The sequence below is a fragment of the Rhinocladiella mackenziei genome (genome assembly GCF_000835555.1).
Source record: "Rhinocladiella mackenziei CBS 650.93 unplaced genomic scaffold supercont1.4, whole genome shotgun sequence".
Classification (NCBI taxonomy): Eukaryota; Fungi; Ascomycota; class Eurotiomycetes; order Chaetothyriales; family Herpotrichiellaceae; genus Rhinocladiella; species Rhinocladiella mackenziei.
This window is the reverse complement of record NW_013550601.1, coordinates 236156-257282: the sequence shown is the minus strand read 5'-3', so window position 1 is coordinate 257282 and position 21127 is coordinate 236156. Positions and strand designations below refer to the sequence as shown.

Genomic DNA, 21127 nt, shown 5'->3' with positions numbered 1-21127 from the left:
TGAAATATTGGCGTGTCTAGTGTCGACGATCACAATCCCCGTGCAGTCGAGGGGCGGTACACGAAACCAAGATTGCACGGGGATGATAGTGTGAGGCAGTGGATGATAAGCCCATTGTTTTTTGATCATAGTCACAGCCACATGGGATCGCTAGATGTGGTTGGACTTGCCCAAGCAATAATTAGCCGCATACAGCTCGCCCAAGCGGGAAAGGCGGTCATTTCAATCTATGCCGATGGGCTGGTTGCTTTGCAGAAGCCGGCTGGGCTTGGAACCAGAAACCGAATCCAAACAAAGAAGGTGGCTCGTATTGCCAATGGCCTTCCTTTGAAAAGGTGGAGAGCTTAATCATTTTCATCTATGGAGCTACCGGCATGTTCATGGAGCATATTACGGGCTGGGGAGGTCGTTGGACTGCATCCGATCTCGAACATGTCTCCATTGCGATAATGTTCTTCGGGGCTGGATTGGTAAGTCTTCAGTTCTGTCAGTATGTTTGACATATATTGACATTTAATCCTCCAGTGCGGATTGCTCATTGAATCGCCAACTATTCGAAGTCTCCTGAATGCTCGCGCCACAGAACAAAGTCCCCGTGAGGCAGACTCAGACGACAATTCTGTCCGCGCAAATCCTTTGCCGGCACTGACTCTCCTGCTGCTTGGACTCGTCATCAGCTCGCATCACCAAGACTCGGAATTGGCTGTCAAAGTGCACTATCAATTCGGAATGTTCCTCATTGGGTTTGCAGCGTGTCGTCTTCTCACATACGTCTTGTGGTACAGTTCGCCACCTAAATCAAGTCTCCCGTCGCGCCCCTTGTCAAAATTCATGGGTGCATTTTGTGCCATGGCTGCGGGTCTCACGTTTCTGGCGGCCGCTAGAGATGTACTGCAGCTCTTGGATGCTCATGATATAATGGTGACTCTTGTGTTCGCGATTTCGGCTAGCTTGACCTTGTTTCTCATGTCGTGGACACTTGTGCTGTTGGGTTTAATGAACTGGATCTCTAAGAAACAGGCTCGAGAGGGAGAATTATAGCTCGAAACACATCATTTTGGATAGGTCAAAAGGGAGCATAGTCAGTGCACCACCGCCAGTCCAAGTGTATACGAAAATTCAATACCATCTATCACTGGGAAACGGGGAGGCATCAGCTAAACGACCAGGATCCATGTGACGGAATAAAGGTTGAGGATCATTCCTAATTGCCCAAGCAATCTAATTAGATCTTTCATTCCCAGTCCACAAATATAGATGTTTTGTCTTCACAATTTTATTGCCCAAGTATGGCTGAAGAATGAGCATCGAATCACTTCATTCTTTGTTCCCACAACGTGATGTACGGGAAGACCTTAATGCCACCCACCTACAGACGGGCCCATTGTCCAATTTATCTAAGCTTTCTCATCCTGGCCTTCATCCTCGTCTTCGGCTTCGTTTTCACTCCTAATATCATGATGATGCTCTTCAGACTTTAGTGCGTTCCTCAAGCCTCTCGTGATTTGCGTCAACCAAAACAAATTCAATCCCTGCAGCAATACCAGACAAATCAAGCACGTAATTTGAAGAGATCGAGTTAGCGGCGGCAGGTTGATGTCGAGAAGGAAAATGTAGAACTTCACAGCCGAGACAAGGGCCCAAATCATCAAATAATGTCGCCCATAGAGCCAGACCAGTAGAAATACGAGCCATGCAGCGGGCATGAGTCGGGATTTGGTGTACACTGACATTTTGCGAGCTTTTATGATGAATAGAAAGTCTTGTCAGTCTCGTTCAAGGAAATGGGGAACCATGCGGGAGAACTGGGAAGAGACATACACTAAGAAGAGCATCACTGGCACCATGTGGGACAAGGATCATCAGACCAAAGTCCGTGTAATTATACCAGTAGCTCCCCAAGATCAAAGTAATAGTCACGACGTGATGGATGATCAGCTCGTAGAAATCCTTTCTTCTCTTCTCTAGGCCCATGGCTAAGTAGGCCGCCTCGTGAACCCACCAAGCCGTCTCGATGAGGTATAGGTACTTGACCTTACCATCCAGCGTAGAATCTTGCAACCGATCCAATAGCTGATTTATGCTCAAGCGCCATATCGACTGTTCGACAGAGACGTAGATGCCGTACGAACTTGAAAAGAAGAAGTAAGTGAGCTGGAACAATTGCTCTGAGAACCTCGCGCTGGGTTTCGCTTTCAGATAGCGTGCGACTTGGGGATAGATTTGGTCCACGAGCAGATATCGAAGAGATAGGAAAAGCATTGCGTGGAAAACCACGAAAACAACGTCTCGTGGGCCCTTGACGTACTGAGTTGACGATTTTTCCTGGGCATAGGAAAGAATCACAGCACTCCCGGCTTGATTGAACGGAGGTTGATTGGCGAGGAAGCACAGAAGAATAATCACAGTCACCAGAACTGTTCGTGACTTGAACAGATCACCCAGTTGAAGTTGAAACTCGTCTCTCATTCTTTGCCAGAAAGTTTGTTCGTGGCAGAGCCTGCTTGGGATGGACTTGAATTTGCGGGAGGCTTTGAGCTAAGCCGAGTCTTCTCAGCCAGTTGAACACAACGGACGCTGGTAAAATGGAAGATGAAGAAACAAGCACTCATCTCTGAACGCTTCAGTGGAAGCAACGGTCCATTGTGTGACATGTTGCTGGAGACTCGATAAAGCGGATTGGCTTTCCCTTGACTTGAATTAGAGTACGAGCTGTAGGCTCACGTGATATTGTACTTGTGTCGGTGCCTCTTGGATGAATGTGGGAGCCGCAGGAAAATAAATGATCGGCCACGTCTCACGGAAGAAATTTGACAATTCTCGGGGTAGCTATCTTAAAGTTCACCAGCAAAGCTAGGTCCCTATTAAGTTGAAAAGGGAAAGGCGTGAAATGACCGAGGCTGAGATACGGCCTTGTAATTTTTGTTCTCCACTTCTCCACACTTTGTAATGTCAACAGGTGAAAAGTTACAGCTAAAAAAGCTACAGGGTACACTCCACAAAGGTATTGTACTTGTGACATCCCAGGCCTGACGTGGGCGTCAATAGCGTAGAACACCTTTTTTTTCTCATCCTAGACTTTTGTCCTTTTGCACCCCAGGGGCCAGACACTTTGGCAGCGATTCCAGGAATCCCGCGCCATGGGGTGATCAGGGGTTTACAGTTGTCCATGTTCATTGACTTATGTATGAAATTTTCCCTCTGATAGTCACCCATGCCTTGATTTCGAGAAGGATACTATCTGGTGTTTTCACGGCACACTAAAAGTTTGTATCCGCGAAACGAACTGGGGTTAGTTTCGATGATCCAAGTCCAGGTTTTAGCTATCCAGGTAGCGTTATGTAATTTTATCATGCGGATCTTGACCATGATCCATCTCGCACACAATTTCACAGATATTCCGAGAGTAATTTTAACCATTTTCGGAGCCTTGTGTTAGATTGTGGTGATCTTCCTTCATGCGATGGCTTTGGCCGACGGAAGTGCCGTGAATTCCAAGGATACGGATCATCAGAAGTTCCTGGCAGGATTTGACGAATTGTCACAAGCGCGCCGACTGCCTCAAAATGTGCCTCTGACAAATGAGAAGGCGTTCTCAGAACCGAGATCTTTGCACGCCATCACAGAAAGAGACAGGCATGGGAAGTCATTGGCTTCAATGGGCTTCCCCTGCAACCTTGTGGGAGCTGGCGTATATGGACTGTACTTCGGATTGACAATCGACATGTTGTCTCTGCGTAGTTGACAGATTTTCTGATGTCCGTATTGATGGTTTTTATGCTCAAAGATTATATGATGCCGCCGGTTTTAGGCCATCTAGACGGTGGTTGTGTGTCCTCGTGCTAAATCTGAGCAGTATCCAGAGCACGGGCAATTGACCGGTGGGTACCTGCATCCTAAGACAACCAGATTCCCGAAGAAAAAAAAAAAAAAGTCTACTGCACAACTTACGAGTACACTTTCCGCTCTCCGTCTTCAGAATTATGTACGTAATAGGGTCAATGTTCATATCTCCGGATCAGAGCCCCTGGGAACCAAACTGTCACTAGCCAAGGCTAGTGGCGCATTTCGGATATGAAATGCGCAAAAACGAGATAAAGGGGCCAAGGTGTGATGAGGGATAGCTTCGAATCGACTTAAGAAGCTAAGCTTAGCCTGGTCCAAATTTGCCAAGTCTTCGCATCGAAGTCAAGGAATGATGTTATTTGAGCCAAGAGAGCGTCAATATGTACGAACCTACTCTTCCATACCGACTAATAATCTAGAGAGATGACCGGCGGGCTTATCAGCCAAAGGGTGTATCCTTGGTTGGCGGTTGGGGGCGGCAAGAGTGTGATTGGCGCAATGGTTTTTCCAGAGAGAAGTCCCCTTACTTTTCCTGCTGACTAGCTCCTGGACCAATGACTATTGGATGTTGCTCAATGTGACAAATAACCCAAGTCGAGAGCGGATGCGAGTAGGTCCAGGCATGCAAGCCGATAGAAATATGTTGCTGCCGGGAATTGTTTGAATGCTCGGAAGCCGCTGCGCTAGGGTATGTTGGCTCGATCAGTGTGCGAAAGGGGCGTCTTTCCGGTCATGGAGAAATCTTGGCCCTCTGTGAGGAGCAATACGGCAAAGGTCGTTGTAGAACCGGAGGCATGATCTGGAGGAGTCCTGTCGATATCCCACACGCCAAACCAAATTAGAGCAAGTCGTTCTACCTAGTGCCCCGGTCATCCTGTTACCGTGTTAGCGCTCAAACTCAATCCAAACCCCCAAAATGGGGAAATAACTGGCACGTGACATGGAAAATGTGGTTTGGTCGCTGCGTTCTTGGCCTTGCACTCCTAGGCTGCGAAAACTGACTTGACTGTGAAGGGAAAATAAAGATATGTTCGGGATTGACAGAGGGACTGCAGAAATATGGACATGACTAATCGTCTGGCCCCATGCTTCTGTGCAGGCCAATGTGTTTGCCGGAATCGCTCCCGGCCGCTGGACGCGAATGATGGTCCTCGATATGTACAGGCATCTTTCTAAGTGACGCCAACATCGGCTTCAAAAAAACACAAGGACCTTTGACTGGCGTGAAAATTGCAAGCATAGTCCTTGGCGACCTCCTCTGGGAATAACACAACTGACGAAAGCCATTACACTGCTATCTCGGCAAGTTCTGGCCTGGCATCTCATGGACAGGACCAGCTTTGCGGTTAATTTCTTCCAACTCTGATGGTTGAGGGTTCCGATCGGAATATTTATAGCTGACTTGTTGATATAGTCCCGTATTTCGGGGGACATTTTGATCTGGATATGCTTGAGACGGCCCCCAATTATTCTGGATTCCCTGATGGCGACGTGCTTTGATCAACAATGTCGCGTGTGCTATAATTGTCACAGCTGCCACGGCTGCTCCGACTCCTATTCCAGCCTTGGCGCCGGTTGACAGGCCGCTCGAGGGTCAAGGTGTGAAACCAGTATCGTCTGGGTTTGCCGTCGAAGTACTGGTCGGATCGGAGGTGGTGGTTGGAGCGATGGATGTCGTAGACGATGTGGAAGTCGAGGTGGAAGTTGATATGCCGCCGTTTGTTGAGACAATCGCACCAAGCCCATTAAGCACAATGCCATGATTTTCCGAACAGCACGGCGGGTCGTTATCGCAGCAAAAGCTTCCGTCGTCGCACTCGAGGTAGGTATCCAGTTCCAGGATCTATTGGACGCAATCAGCACAACTAGTTTCGAGGGAGTCGCTCTGCACAAGACTGACCATATTGGCAGATATTGGCGCAATTTGTCCAGGGAAAGACTGCACATGCAGGAACAATGATCTGGCTGTTCTGTAGACAGAATCGATTTGGATCGCACAAATCTGCTGTCTGACAGCAGACCTGGGAGCCTGGACATTGAGTGTTGTTTGAGAAAACCTGACCGGTCCAGCTATAACAGTCGATCTTCCCAGGGAATTCGTCGTCTTGAGCCATTGCAAGGCCCAAAATTGACCAGCTCAGGAGTAGACGATGCATACACCGTGTCATGATTCTATCCAGTGTGCACTAATGTCCAATGCTGTAAATAAGTGGAAGGGAGGGGGGGCGGATGTGCTGAGATTCACGCCCAAGTAGGTCGGTCGTATAAGGCATCAATGGCCGATACATGCCATCAATTGTATGGAAACAATAATGAAAAGTATGAGTTAAAGGGTAAATATTCTCGACTCTGTCAAAGACGTTGAATAGGCCTTTTTTCATAGGCAGTCCACCTGGTCATGTCATGGTCCTCTGGCAGTTGGGGGTATTAAGGAGGATCAAGGAGTGCCAAGGAATAGAAGGGCAGGAGTAATTCAGGGGACTCATTGGCGATAGTTTTCAAAACAGCGAGGCAGTGGAAACTTCTTGTACCATGTTACGCAATTATGCTAGTTAGGAGCCGAGGCAGCCGCTTGACGGACAATACCGGCCTTTATTGGGCCGTATCGGCCGGCTTGTTGAGAAATCAGCACACAACATACTTCCCAATATCGACGGCTCTTCGGGCTTTAATCTGCAATCATCATTGAGAATGGTTTGGAAGTTTTCTTCCTGCTCCTCAAGTCATGACATGCGCCGCCTGGCAGGCTCAGAGGCTGGTGTTACCAGAGCTTGCATGGAATCGGGCACAGAGCACCCACATCACCCTTGGGCCCCCATCTTGATTGGACCTCATCTATATCGACGTCGTTGTGCTATACGAGTATTCCACCTAGCCGTTACATGTTGAACGCGTTCTGGCACATCAATAATGACTGGCACCGTAGCGAAAATCCTGAGTACAATGAATGAAAACCGCTGTGGGGCTCTTTTATCTCCGTATGGGGAAGAACTTGGCAGTTCGGATACTGGCGTGTCCCCAGTCTTGGGGGTCGGGTCTTGGTTGGGGTCGCCTAAAGCGCTTCGCCAGAGCTTCACCTAAGGGTGGCCGAGCTACCCCAGAACTAAACTCTAAAGTTCTCTTTGCAGTGACCGAAAACTTTTCGCTCTCAACATGTCAGTCCCATACCATACTCTTTTACCATGCCGACATACCTTCCGGTATCACTGACCGCCAGGTATCGTTCTATCCTGGTCGCTGGCATTGCCGTGGCCCTCCTCTTCTCCTTTTGGGCCTGGCAACGGCCAGCCACGGCCTCTAATAACCCCATCCAGCCGCCAGGAACCCCCAACGATGACCAATCCGCCCATTCCTATTATGCCTCCGCGGTTGAGGTCGCCAATTCTATGCGGGCAAACCCTCTCGACAAATCCGAGTTTGGGCAGATGGGAAAGAGACTACAGGTAGTAAAAGAATGGATTCAATATAGTGAGACTACACCTTTGGCACCAAACGAGAGGGAAAACTGGTCCCAATTGATTGAAAGTGTGACCGCAATGCTTGTTCCATTTATCCAACGGCCCGGATCGCGCGACGGCAAGCCCGTAGAAAGATTGCGCACCAGCTTTGTTCCGGGCTCCAAAGGTCTGGTCATCACCACGGGAAAGAAACGTTTCCGCTATGCGTGCCACCTCATTACCAATATACGCCAGGTGTTGGGTTCTCAATTGCCCATTCAAATTGCCTACTCTGGAGACGAAGACCTTCCCAAGAATTTCCGAGATTTTGTTACTTCTGTCGAACCGGATGTGTCAACTTTTGACGTGACTTCTGTCTTCGATGACCAGACGTTAGACCTACCCCACGGCGGGTGGGCTGTGAAAGCTTTCGCCATACTGGGAAGTACGTTTGAGCAGGTGATGCTGCTCGATGCGGACGATGTCTTCCTCCAACGACCAGATGTCATCTTTAATGAGCATCCAAAGTATCTCGAAAGGGGCAATCTTTTGTTCCACGACAGACTCCTCTGGCAGGGTGCTTTCAAGGAACGACATGCGTGGTGGGAGAAAGAACTCGCCCATACAGAGCTCAGCGATACCATCAGGCAGTCCAAAGTCTACATGGAAGGTTATGCAGAGGAGGGTGACTCCGGCGTTGTAGCGGTTGATAAATCTCGTTTGGATGTCTTTATTGGTCTGCTCCACATTGGTTGGCAGAATACGAAAGAGGTCCGCGACGCGTTTACCTATAGACAGGGATATGGCGACAAGGAGAGTTGGTGGTTTGGTTTTGAACTCACTGGTACTCCTTATTCCATGGAACAACACTACGCAGCGATCGCCGGCCATGTCAAAATAAATAAAAATGGTTCCCCTGAAAACAGGGTCTGCAGCTTCACCATTGCTCATGTCGACCACAAGACTAAGCTACTTTGGTTCAACGGTAGCCTCCTCAAGAACAAGGAAGTCGACTCGGTCGATTTCGATGTTGCCACAGAATGGATGATTGACGGTACATGGGAGAAAGGCGCCACCAAGCAGGACATGAGTTGCATGAGTGGTGCGCAGGTTCAACCCATTGACGAGAATACTGTCAAAATCCTCCGGGACTCGGTTGAACTGGCCCAAAAGATGGACGACAATCTTCGCGAACATATTCCCGAGGCTGTTCCTTGAAGGGAGATTAGTATCTCCTCGTTCCGGTCAGAACCCAAACAGGTGGTCTACACAACCTTTCAACAGCATTACCCGTGAAATATTCCACCGTCGCGACTGAGTGTGGCCAAGTGCAAACTTTTTGGACCGAACTGTAAATGGTTCTTTACCAACCGACGTGTGGGCCACATGGGTAAACAGTCAGGGGCTGAAAGACAAGCCTGACCAGACAGAGCAATCCAACCCCATCGAAAGTTGCTCAGAGGCTGAATGCTCTCTAAGTGTTGTCATTTCCGAACAGTTCGGAAGAGACAAATAATGCAACCGTCCGGTGCAGACAGTGGAAAATTCCGTCGATTGCTTCGGTATGGGCTTTAGGGTCTTGAGGGATTCTGGTGTTTGACGTGTTGATAAGTGATATGGTGATGGCATTAATAAAAAGGATGTGGGGACCGACGGTGATAACAAAGACGTTCACGCAACGTTGATCAACAAACTTGCCGTACTGTGGATTGCCTTGTTACGATATGGAGTATCTTATTCCTCTAAATGGGACAAGGGCAACCCTCATACGATAGCATTCTAATTATAGGACAAACACTCTAGTTCTGAGATATAACCTATAATGTTCCCCTCGACATGTTAGCTAAACTCCTATTACTCTCCATTTTCCCTGCCTCGACCAACAACATGGGCCTGTCCTAGTGATTCCCCTTCGGCGTCAGGGGCAGTCAAGCCTTGTCTTGGCGACGGGCCCCTAGTGTGTATCTTATGGCAGCGATTCAAGTGCATTTCTTCAATATTTACTCTTTTAGTTCCTTCTTGTGTTGCGCAGTGATCTGCTACAAGCGATCACTGTGACTGTGGTCATGACAGGTCGCACATATCGCTGCCCTGTACAGTTACTGCAGCGATGGAGATAAAATTCTTCATCACAACACAAACTGTGCCTCCGTTCTTCCACCTTCGCACTCCCCTTCAACGATCAAATGGACAGCGAAAAATCAACTGTCGACGCTTCCTCGGATCCTTTGCTTTTGAGGAAAATCGATACGCGGCATCACATCCCCTTCTCGACTAAAATGAAGCGGGGATGTGAGGATATGGTTGATCGATTCGATATATATCGAGAGCGCAAGAGATTCACGAATCCTGCGCAATGGTACCGTTTTCCACCTATTGAAGCAGGAGTACAGAGACCATTCGAGAAGATTTGCCTTGGAAAGCTACCCGTAGAGCTTAGACGACTGGTTTATGAGTTTTTCTTGAGTCGTGACGCTCTGGAAAGGAACAATTTCAACATTACCGTTGCGGAAAGCTCTCATGATAGGTCCAAGCATGGCATCCCAGGGTCGGTCACAAGAATCCGACCACTTCTCCGCCTGCGGACAGATGCAAAGCGAGAGTATTGAGTACCTCATGAGGCAAGGATTTACCGGTGAAGGTTCAAAAACCGTCCTTGGGTTGCCGAAAGCTCTGAGAACGTCAGCAATGAGAGGGACCACCTCGCCCAAGCTCAATACGCACTTCGATAAAAATCGACATGAAGGCTGGTCCCCGAAGTTGTCGTCTCTCCTTTGCGACTCACATGTCAATCCTGGTCAGATTCCAGCTCATCGGCAGCTATCAGCCAGATACGATCACGTATCCTCATCATAAGGCCAAGGACCTGGTGACCAGCAATCACCACCAGTAGAAGGCATGTTCTTTGATGAGTTGTGGGGCGTTTCTAGTGCTGGACTGGGAGGGATATACTACTGAGAAGGAGAGACAAGCTCTGCAGACACGCTTCATTCCTGTCGATGGCTTGGTAAACATGTGTCGAAAGAGAATGAATAGCGCATTGGAACGTCATGCACAGGGAAGATCTCAGAATCATGTTGTCTCCATTCGTGGCCGGGGTCGTGGTCGAGGGCATGGGAACTGCTGTGACGGTTATCATCGTTATGGTGCTTATGACTCCACGTGAATTGCCTTGACAAAGAATAGAGACATGATCAGTCAGGATGGGCGAACTTGAGTGGTATTCTAATGCGTGCTCGAAGGAATTGAAGTCAAGGGAGCCAAGCTCATACCGGGAAGTTGTCTTGATTGATTTGGGGGAAGGACAAACCATGTGACAAGAATCCAATCACATGTCTGTTAGAGGGAAACATTTTGTCCTGCCAATGTTCCTGGACCAAACTAGCACATCATGATCTGGCTATCACCTTCCCTCAAGATCTGTTGGCAGCAAGGCTGCGCAAAATGGCACATACTACGTGACTCCGCAAATGGTTTGTTCTGATTGGTTGGAAAACTGATACCTCATTTACGACGGCTACACCGTATTTACCACCTCGATAACACCACTATGACGAGGCCTCTGGCATCGGATGACTTCGGAGTTGCATTCAAGAGCCGTCGGGGAGCATTCATGTTACGAGAGGAAAAACCTGCAACGGGAACAATGAGCCAAGTGGGGCATGTTCAGCTTGGGAATGAGGAGCCTCAAGAGAGCATTTTTGGCAAACCGAAATTGGCTACTGCTGACTCATGGTCTTTCTCCAGACCCAAATGCGGTGATTCCATGCGCGTGGTGCTACAAGAATGCGAAAGGCTTCAGGTTGCTAATCATTTCGTAACATGACAGCCTCGTGTCCGGAACCGTTTTTGGGGGGGGAGGAAGAAGAAAAACAGTTACATTCGTGTTTGAAGCATACGGGAATAAAGGGAGGTGGTACGGGTGTGTTATGTTGTTGTAGTGGTGGGAAGAGAATGTATAAGCCAACTAGAAACCGTCTGTCAGGGAGGGGGGGGGGCCCCAGCAGACAGTTATATTATGTTTCGTAAACGAATGTAGTTTAGCATAAGCCAGACCCGTTGGCAGAAATCTACAGTCACATGAGAACACGTGATGGGACTTTGTGAGGCTTTCTTTACCCGACTTTGCATGGTCTGGGGAAATCTGGATTCAGCAATATCGTTGATGAATACGCTCTATATGTAAGCCATCCCACGAATGGCCTTTTGCTAAATATCCGTTTGAGAGTTTCGGCACCAGAAGGGAAACAAATGCCATGGACGGGAAGGTTTCTCCACTCCAAGTTGTGCAAGGTGCATAAGAAGGAACAACTCGGAGGTCGGAGCGGATCGAAGCCAAGAGTCTCGGAAGAGGAAATGCTGACATCCAGCGACCGGGCAAAGAGACCCCGCGCAACTTGAGCCCGCTAGTAGTCGGTTAGACGATTTTGTTCCCGGCCGACCCCTGCTCTTCCGCTTTCACAGACCCGTCCATCTCGTATACTATCCCCATCGGTGCCCCTCTCCCGCCTTGACTTCGTTCTTTCCTTCCCCCTTACCAATCCACGGCCATGACCTCCCATCTTAACTCTTTTGCAGCCTTCTTTGATCTGTCCACCAGGCTGGCCAACACCTATGCTCAGATAAAAGAAAACCCCAGTCAAAATGTCGACTTCGTTGGTTGGCAACATCACCACAAACAATGATCGGACCCGCAGAATGTCTGGAGCTTCTCCGCAATCTCCAGTCGATGACTATCCTCACTTGGACAGATCCATGCTGCAAAGCGGCGGCGGCGCAGTAGTGGAGGACGGCCAGGATGAGAACAGGGAAATCCAAAGACTTGCTCGTCAATATTCCCGCGCCTCAACTTCAGAAGAAGGTTTTCATCCTTTCGAGGCTGCAGGAGCCGACTCCGAGGTCGATCCAAATTCGGACAACTTCAATGGTAGAGCCTGGACCAAAGCCATGCTGCGGCTGCAGAAGCAGTCGGGCCAGGATAATGTGGGACGAAAAGCAGGCTTCGCCTTTCGAAATCTTTCCGCTTTCGGATACACCAAGGGAAGCGACTTCCAGAAGACCGTCGACAACTATCTTTTGGCCGCCGTGGATGTTGTGAGAGGCTTCCTTGGCAACAAAGGACGTCGCGTCGATATCTTGCGAAATTTTGAGGGTGTTGTGCAACCGGGAGAAATGCTAGTGGTCCTCGGACCTCCTGGATCGGGCTGTTCGACCTTTTTGAAAACAGTCGCCGGTGAAACGCACGGCTTTAACCTGGGTGAGAATTCTTACATTAATTATCAAGGTATGTCACTCTCCGCTTTGATTGGGGCCACGTTCGCACTGACACCACCCACTTTCAGGCATCAGTTTCGAACAAATGCACCAGGATTTCCGAGGTGAAGCTATCTACACGGCCGAACAGGACATTCATTTTCCCCAACTGATGGTGGGAGACACCCTCCTCTTCGCCTCACGAGCAAGGACACCACAAAATCTCAAATTGCCTCACGGTATCACCAAACAGATGTACGCCACACATTTGCGTGATGTGGTCATGGCCACGTTTGGCATTAGACACACCATCAACACCAAAGTCGGAAATGACTTCGTCCGCGGTGCGAGCGGTGGTGAAAGAAAGCGAGTCTCGATCGCGGAAGCCGCCCTCAGTAATGCGCCGCTGCAGTGTTGGGATAATAGCACCCGAGGGCTTGATTCAGCCAACGCAATTGAGTTCTGCAGAACCCTTCGGACTTCCACGGATCTGAACGAGACTACCGCAGCGGTCGCCATCTATCAAGCACCACAATCTGCCTACGACTTTTTCGACAAGGTTATCGTACTGTATCAGGGACGCCAAATCTTCTTTGGCCGGACCACCGAAGCCCAGCGCTACTTTGAAAACATGGGATTTGAATGTGCCAAACGCCAGACGGTGCCTGACTTCCTCACGTCGATGACCAACCCCATTGAACGTATCGTCAAGAAAGGCTACGAATCACAAGTCCCTCGCACTCCAGATGAGTTTGTGGAACGGTGGGAGAAAAGTGAAGAGCGCCAAAGAATGTTGCAGGAGCTTGAGAAGTTTGAGACCACTAATCCCATCGGCGGAGCCAACCTTCAAGCTTTCCTACAGTCTCGTCGCATCCAACAATCAAAAGCCCAACGCAAGTCGTCTCCCTACACTTTATCCTACGGAGATCAAATTTTATTGTGCCTGTGGCGAAGCTACAAGAGATTGATGGATGATCCCTCTATCACGGCCACTCAACTGTTCGGCAATTGTGTCAACGCCCTTGTGGTATCTTCACTTTTCTACAATTTACCAGGAAATAGCGATTCGCTACGAGCTCGGAGCTCGCTCATTTTCTTTGCCGTCCTACTCAATGCATTCGGCAGCGCCCTGGAGATCTTGACGCTGTACGCACAACGACCGATCGTCGAGAAGCACACGCGCTACGCACTCTATCATCCTTCTGCAGAGGCGTTTGCGTCCATGCTAATGGATATACCGGCCAAGACTCTGAATGCCATAGGATTTAACCTCATTCTCTACTTTATGACCAATCTACGGCGAACACCGGGTGCTTTTTTCTTCTTCTTGTTCACATCTTACGTCCTCACGCTCACCATGAGCATGCTGTTTCGAGTGATCGCATCAGTTTCGCGGACCCTGATCCAAGCCTTGGTTCCGACAGCTGTCCTAATGATTGCCATTGTTGTTTATACGGGTGAGTTCTCTATATGTGTCAACGGCTTAGTTGGACCGGGCCGCCTGTCTCGTCTTCCAACTGTGCCGGCTCCCGGGGAATTATGACTAACCCACTCATTTTAGGCTTTGTGATACCTGTCGATTACATGCTTGGCTGGGCGTCGTGGATTAGATGGCTTAATCCCACCGCCTATGGCTTTGAGAGTCTTATGGTCAACGAGTTCCACAACCAGCGGTACGATTGTTCAACTTTTATCCCCCCGGCACCCCAATTCGGGGACGGGACAACACTATCGCAAACTTGTACCGTGGTTGGTTCTGTTGCTGGCGAAACCACTGTCGATGGGGATGCCTATATCAACTCCTCCTACAAATATTATGCCGCACACAAGTGGAGAAATATAGGGATTCTCTTCGTTTTTATGATCGGGCTTCTTGTCATGTACCTAGCCGCCACCGAGACGGTCTCAGCCAAAAAGTCCAAGGGCGAGATTTTGTTGTTCCGCAGAGGCTACAAACCAAAATTCTTGAAAGAGAAAACGGACGATACCGAATCTGGAATATCTGATCAAGCTGTCGCCCTCGAGAGAAAACAGACAAAAGATGAGGAGTTGGCTCGGCAGGTTAGTGCTGTGATTCAGAAACAGACAGCCATCTTCCAATGGAAGAATGTCTGTTACGATATCAAGATCAAGGGCCAGCCTCGCCGAATTCTCGACCATGTCGATGGGTGGGTGAAGCCTGGAACAATGACTGCGCTTATGGCATGCTTAATCCTATCACGATCTGAAGTTAATGAGCTGACGATGGTCCTAGGGCGTTTCTGGTGCCGGTAAGACTACTCTACTTGACTGTCTGGCCACGCGAGTGACCATGGGTGTTATCACCGGCGAGATGCTGGTCGACGGAAAGAAACGAGATGGGTCCTTCCAAAGAAAAACTGGTTATGTACAGCAACAAGATTTACATCTTGAAACGACGACTGTGAGAGAGGCATTACGCTTTAGTGCTTTGTTGAGACAGCCGAGAGACACACCTCGAGCAGAAAAGATTGCATATGTTGAAGAGGTCATTAGGCTGTTGGATATGCAAGAATATGCCGACGCAGTGGTCGGTGTTCCTGGAGAAGGTTGGTCGCCTTTCTGTGTCCTCTACTCACATGGTTCTCGGCAGTATTAACCAACTCGCCTATCCCGACAGGTCTTAATGTGGAGCAACGAAAACGCTTAACTATTGGTGTCGAGCTTGCTGCGAAACCACAGCTACTCCTGTTTCTCGACGAACCCACTTCTGGGCTCGACTCCCAAACTTCCTGGTCTATTCTGAACCTTCTGGAAAAGCTCACAAATGCTGGCCAGGCGATTCTTTGCACTATTCATCAACCATCGGCAATCCTATTTCAGAGATTTGACCGGCTACTCTTCCTCGCGGAAGGTGGCAAAACAGTGTACTTCGGCCCCGTGGGCAAAGACTCGAACATATTGATCGACTATTTCCAAAGAAACGGGGCCCCACAATGCCCTCCTGGTGCAAACCCAGCTGAATATATGCTCGAAGCAATTGGAGCCGCTCCTGGGTCCCATTCGGATATTGACTGGTTTCAAGTCTGGCGGAACTCGCCAGAATATCACCAGGTACACCGGGAACTGGAAGAGATGAAGATGGAAAGATCCCAGATAGAGTCGCCAGTCACCACCAGCAAGGCCGACTATTACGAATTTGCCGCGCCTTTTATCGTCCAATTTTACGAAACACAAATGCGAATCCTTCAACAGTATTGGCGAACACCGGTGTACATCTACTCCAAACTACTGTTGTGCTGTCTAACGGTAAGTCCTGACTTGGCCTAAACATTTTTAAAAGATTGCTGACAATACTCTTAGGGTCTTTTTATCGGGTTCTCGCTTTTCAAAGCGCCGAACACACAGCAGGGTCTCAACAACCAACTCTTTGGCATCTTCATGCTCCTTGTCCTCTTTTCACAACTCGTTCAACAGATCATGCCCCTTTTTGTCACTCAGCGTAGCCTTTACGAGGCCCGAGAACGTCCCTCGAAGACCTACTCCTGGAAAGCGTTTATGCTATCGAATATCCTCGTGGAGTTTCCCTGGGCAACCCTAAGTGCAGTAGTATTGTTCTTCTGCTGGTATTACCCTATCGGTCTTTATCAAAATGCCACCTACACCGACGCAGTGTCTTCGCGCGGAGCACTGGAATTCCTGTTCGTGTGGGAATTCATCCTGTTTAGCAGTACGTTTGCCCATATGATAATCGCAGGTATTGCGACGGCTGAAGCAGCGGGAAATCTTGCCAACGTCCTATTTTCTCTCTGCTTGCTATTCAATGGTGTCTTGGTAGGACCAAACGCTATGCCTGGCTTCTGGATTTTTATGTACCGGGTCTCACCGTTCACCTATCTTGTGGAAGGACTACTTGGCAACGGTGTGGCCCACGCGCCTGTCACGTGTGCTGACAATGAATTCTTACGCTTTAACGCGCCGGCAGGATCGACATGTGGCGAATACCTTCAGCCGTACATCTCAGCGGCTGGTGGGTATCTGGTTAATGCGAATGCTACGAACTGTGAGTTCTGCTCACTGGATAGCACGAACACCTTTTTGTCGTCAGCGAACATCTCATTTTCACACAGATGGAGAGATTTTGGAATTTTATTCGTCTACATTGGTTTCAACATTTTTGCCGCCGTGGCAATTTACTGGCTGGCAAGGATGCCGAAAGGGAAGAAGTATCAAGGAAAGGAAGGTGATGGAGCCCTTGCGTTGGTAAAGACAGAGAGTCGCGCAGACGGCATGGAGCAGCATGTTCATGATGATCCGGAGAAAGGAGGGGTGTTAGTAGATTCCGAAAAAGATCGAGCTGTTGAAGATTCGGACCAGGAGGAGAATCATGGCAATGGAGTAAATGAAGAGATTTCTGCAATTGAAAAGAAGGATGAGGTTGAAGCAACGGCAACGGAGAGACCTGGACCACAGAAATAAGGGGGGGTATTGATTTTCTTAGAGAAAGTGTATCAACACAGCGTCGCAGCGAGCTGTTCTGAAGGTATATTGGGTGTGGTTACTTGGAAGATAAGAGCTTCATTTCCCGGGGATTCTGTGTGTGAGGAAAACGGAGGGTCTTGCTTGACTCTGACATAGACACATATTTCTCCTCAACCATATCCCGTTGGCGGCACGGAATTGGACATCGTCTGCTGCTTGTTGTATAAACCCTTAGATTCTTTGTCTCGTTGGAGTCGGAATGCCGCGACTGTAGCAATGACCGGATAGCCAATGGCCGTATAGTCTGGAAGAGTTTCTGAGACAAATGGCAAATCTTGCGCGAACTCCCTAAATTAGTAAATAGTGAACAAATACTGGAGTCACTTGTGAAAATAATGGAATGGAAGCGCCTCGTACGCGCGTACTCTCGTATTTCCGTCTGCAAGTCGAGGCTTCGAGAGCACTTACGAGGCTGACCAATAAGCGCACGACCCATGTTCTCAAAGTTCCTCTATACGCATGAATGGGCTGGTCCAAGGCAACTTCAACTTTATATACGCAAACGAATTCGAAACTCGCCCTCGACCTGTCCCCAAGCCCGATCCTCGCCCTGTCGAGTCTACCTAACGTTGCTTGCGCGCTTGTCCACCCTCCCTCCAGTCTCTCGCTTTCACTCACAATCTACCCATCGGCCAAGCTCGTCTCCCCCTTCCCTCGCATCGCCTCACCAACTGAAAACAACGGGTAAAATGATAACAGACAACCAACTTTACTCCTTAGCCATTTTCCTCGGCAGCGCCGCTATGCTGATGATTGTCCTGTATCACTTCCTCGAAGTCAATGCGCAGGAAGGAGAGGATGCGGACGTTGGGGGACTGCAAAGTGAGAAAATCACGAGTACTGGTACTGGAAAACAAGTAGCTGCTGGGGTTGGCAGTAGTTGAGGTGCATAGGAGAAGAGATGAAAAGATGAGTGGTGTGCAAATGTCTGTAGAGTTCAAACTTCTGGCAGAGAAACATGCTCAACACATAAAGAAGAAAAGGGGGGAGGGAAAAATACTTAGGAAGTTCAGAGATGAGTTTGGAGGGTTGACTTGTCATTGTTATCCAAGGTGAAATGAGTTGCTGGGGGCCAGGCTCATTCTCGGGATTCTATGACGAGTGGTTGAGTGTATACTACAAACGAGGCAGGCATTAGGGAATCAGGGATGAATGGAACCTAGGGACAGTGTGAGAAGATGGCGGAAATACTGACGTGCTGGCCAACCTTTGGGCGGAAGAAATTCGAACAGGGGATCAAAACTCGAAATTATTTATTCATCCTGCGACAGAGCAAGATGTAAGCTGCGTGGCTATCAGAGTGGCACTGAAGCCTTGTTGCTGTCTGGCTTCTCTTGTTATCAGCGCATCTTTGCCATTCTTCCGCGTTCTGCATGTTGACCAGGTCACTGTACCGCCTTGCCTTCGGTGCTTTGTATCTCCTCAATAATTGGCATCGACAACTCTGGCGATCCCCGGGTTCTGAAGCAACGTTGCTCTTCTAGCTTCGTTGACCAGGATACATCCACCTCGATCAATGCCGGGTCCAACTTTGGCCTTCCATGCTACCATTGCTCGTAGTGTCTCTTCTGCAACAGCCTTGGGAGTGCTCTTCTCTTGACGATGTGTCTTCATGAAACTGTGCTGGGCTTGTGCTTCAGCATCGTCGTGGTCGGCTTTGAGGAGGGTCATAGTATCCGGTTCAAAGTCTTCCGAAAAGTGTAGCGGAATTACTGGGGTTGTAACTCGTTCATTTTCGTCAGAGAGGTATCGGGCTCTGTCCCGGAGGATCGTCTGGGGATCTAAGTAAGAAAACGTTCTAGCCTTCTGTCTCGGTGCAGGATGGTAACGACATCTAGAGACATCAAAAGATGACACTCTTTGCTTACCGATATGCGTTGTCGATGGCCCGTCTCCATACTTTAGTGCAATTTGATACAGGTGGTCCTTCTCAATATGATGGAGCCACCCCTCAACACTGGAGAATGTCTTTTCGGGACGAATTGCGCCTTCTTTGTCCTCTTGCAAGTACTGGCACTTCTTCCACCAGCAAACGAAGCCCAACACTTTGATCTCGTCTTTTGATGGACGGTGGACTTTTGATACGTGTTGCCGTAGTGTCGCCAAGTTGTGCAAGTGTGCTTTGCAACCTTTCCAACGACATCTGAAGATGGGGAAATTTGGGGTCGGAGGTGAAGGCGCAATGACTGAAGCATTAGGAGCAAGCTCGGCGTGTTGCAATTCACCGACAAGTTCCGCATTGTACTTTCGGGGAGGGCGTCCTCGTCGTTTTCCACGAGGGAAAAAGGAGTCGCTACTCATCTTCTTGGGTTCGATGGAGGATCTCAATTGAGTGGAGGTAGATCGAGTGGGCCGCCCGGCAAAGCGAAAGAAGAGACTCTTTGGCGGAGATGAGGTTTGCCTGCCGCTTGTAGGGTATCGCTGAGATTACAGTTGCCTCAACTCTGGCGACTTGGGGCTGCGGAATTTGAGGCGAGCTCAGGTTACCACCACGGAAGGGCAGATATTTGTACAAAGCAGCCTGCCTCCATTGGAGGTTGCGAACGCGGCGGGCGCGGAGTACGGGTGCACGTGACAAATCCGACTTGTCCAAACCTGGCAAGCTTGTGTTTCCTGACGCTCCAGGCTGTTGATAAACCGTTGGCAGCATCAGGCCCAGTGCGTCGTCTGACCTGTTGTCCAAATCGATATCGAGGAGGTCCGGCTGGAACGTCAACGAAAGTCACTTGAGGTACTGGCGGTCCTCGGGGTCTACGGCGTCCCAACCAAATGTACCCAGATCAGAGTTAGGTCAAAGTGTTGTCCAAGATGGCCAGCCAGATGTCTACCAGCAGCAATCAGAATGTCACGAGTCACAGTCTTGGGATTGTAGCAGTCTTGAGAAGCGTCTCGTTCTTGTTGGTGGGATTCGCAAGGATCTTAGTCGCTCGTGGTTGTAACGGGTCAGAGCGCGGCGCTGGTGCCGAATCGACAGCAGGCACTAGACGCTGTAGTGGAAACCGAGTCTGATGGACGGGGTCGGACTCAAAGGGAATACTAGGTTGAAAAGGAGGGCGGGTGACGGGAGTTTGTAGGGCAGACATTTGAGGAGAGGATGAATGTAAAAGCGCCATAGGAGCAGGGGAGCCTTGACAGGTATTTCGCATATCATCCTAAAGCCTTTGGAAAGCGTCGGATCCTTGTTGCGAAATTCTCTCATCTTGTCCATCATTGCTTTCATTTCGCCGGGGATGTCTGCCTCTGTTGTTGAGCCATTCTACGAGGTTGAGCCGGATCAGGAGTAATTCCGTTAAAAGGTCGTCTTTCAGACGTAGTCGTTCGTTTTGGTGAGTCAGAAGTTCTTTTTGCTGACTTTGCTCGTTTCTTTGCTTTTGATTTTGGTGCAGCAGACTCCTCTGCCTTCCTCTATGCCTCTGCTTTGGCTTCCCTCTGTCTTTCATGCTCCCGATGAAAGGGGTTCAAGACCCGAAAAGGATCGACATAATTTGGCGTTGCGTTCTGAGGTTCAGTTGGTGCAAAATCCCCCATTGAGCGGTGTCCTCTGTCGTCTGAGTCACAAGATTTGAAATGCTGTTAACAGGCTGGACCTATTGCGCTTGAGGTGGAGTCACTCTCGATTGTGGATTCTCGACTAGGAGCACATTTATGCCGTCCAGAATTCCCATTTTGGGTCCGCTGCTAGCTCGTCGTTGGAATAGGGTTAGTTGTCCTGTACAGGGTTAGGGATGAGGGGCATCTCTATGTCTTCGTCGACTGAGTATATCGTGAAGCCGATCTTTGAGGCACGGTTGCTTCCACTGAACTAACATTCTGCAGTGACAACGACGCTGATGACTGCCCCACGCCTGAGGATTATTGGAAGCAACTACCAAGAGCACCTGTGAGAGCAGCGGCGGCAGCTGACATAGTAGCTTGTTGATCGGATGCAGGTGCAGACTCATTTTGGTGAGAATAACTCATCAATTGATTTGTCCCATACCGTGACGGACCCTGTGTGACAGGGAGAAGAACAGGATTGGGCGTCTTCGTGTTGGTTGTGGAATGGTAATTTGAGGTAGAAGATACGCTTGATTCTGTGCGCTAGGACCCTG

At 49.2% G+C, this 21127-nt stretch overlaps 5 protein-coding genes across 5 annotated transcripts; 3 read left to right on the top strand and 2 right to left on the bottom strand.

The window, feature by feature from the left end:
* Positions 1 to 374: 374 nt before the first annotated feature.
* Positions 375 to 1041, top strand: Z518_05228 (uncharacterized protein; the record flags this gene model as incomplete). Its single annotated transcript, XM_013416042.1, has 2 exons — positions 375 to 470; positions 526 to 1041. 2 exons carry the CDS (start codon positions 375 to 377, stop codon positions 1039 to 1041), a joined length of 612 nt encoding a protein of 203 aa, XP_013271496.1.
* Positions 1042 to 1648: 607 nt separating this feature from the next.
* Positions 1649 to 2469, bottom strand: Z518_05227 (uncharacterized protein; the record flags this gene model as incomplete). Its single annotated transcript, XM_013416041.1, has 2 exons — positions 1649 to 1726; positions 1822 to 2469. The coding sequence occupies 2 exons, from the start codon at positions 2467 to 2469 to the stop codon at positions 1649 to 1651; spliced, it is 726 nt and encodes a 241-aa protein (XP_013271495.1).
* A 4559-nt stretch (positions 2470 to 7028) lies between these two features.
* Z518_05226 (uncharacterized protein) lies at positions 7029 to 8501 on the top strand (the record flags this gene model as incomplete). Its single annotated transcript, XM_013416040.1, has 1 exon — positions 7029 to 8501. One exon carries the CDS (start codon positions 7029 to 7031, stop codon positions 8499 to 8501), a length of 1473 nt encoding a protein of 490 aa, XP_013271494.1.
* A 3426-nt stretch (positions 8502 to 11927) lies between these two features.
* On the top strand, positions 11928 to 16973 carry Z518_05225 (uncharacterized protein; the record flags this gene model as incomplete). Its single annotated transcript, XM_013416039.1, has 6 exons — positions 11928 to 12567; positions 12626 to 13993; positions 14098 to 14765; positions 14791 to 15103; positions 15175 to 15803; positions 15858 to 16973. 6 exons carry the CDS (start codon positions 11928 to 11930, stop codon positions 16971 to 16973), a joined length of 4734 nt encoding a protein of 1577 aa, XP_013271493.1.
* A 1485-nt stretch (positions 16974 to 18458) lies between these two features.
* Positions 18459 to 19337, bottom strand: Z518_05224 (uncharacterized protein; the record flags this gene model as incomplete). Its single annotated transcript, XM_013416038.1, has 1 exon — positions 18459 to 19337. One exon carries the CDS (start codon positions 19335 to 19337, stop codon positions 18459 to 18461), a length of 879 nt encoding a protein of 292 aa, XP_013271492.1.
* Between the last annotated feature and the right edge of the window lie 1790 nt (positions 19338 to 21127).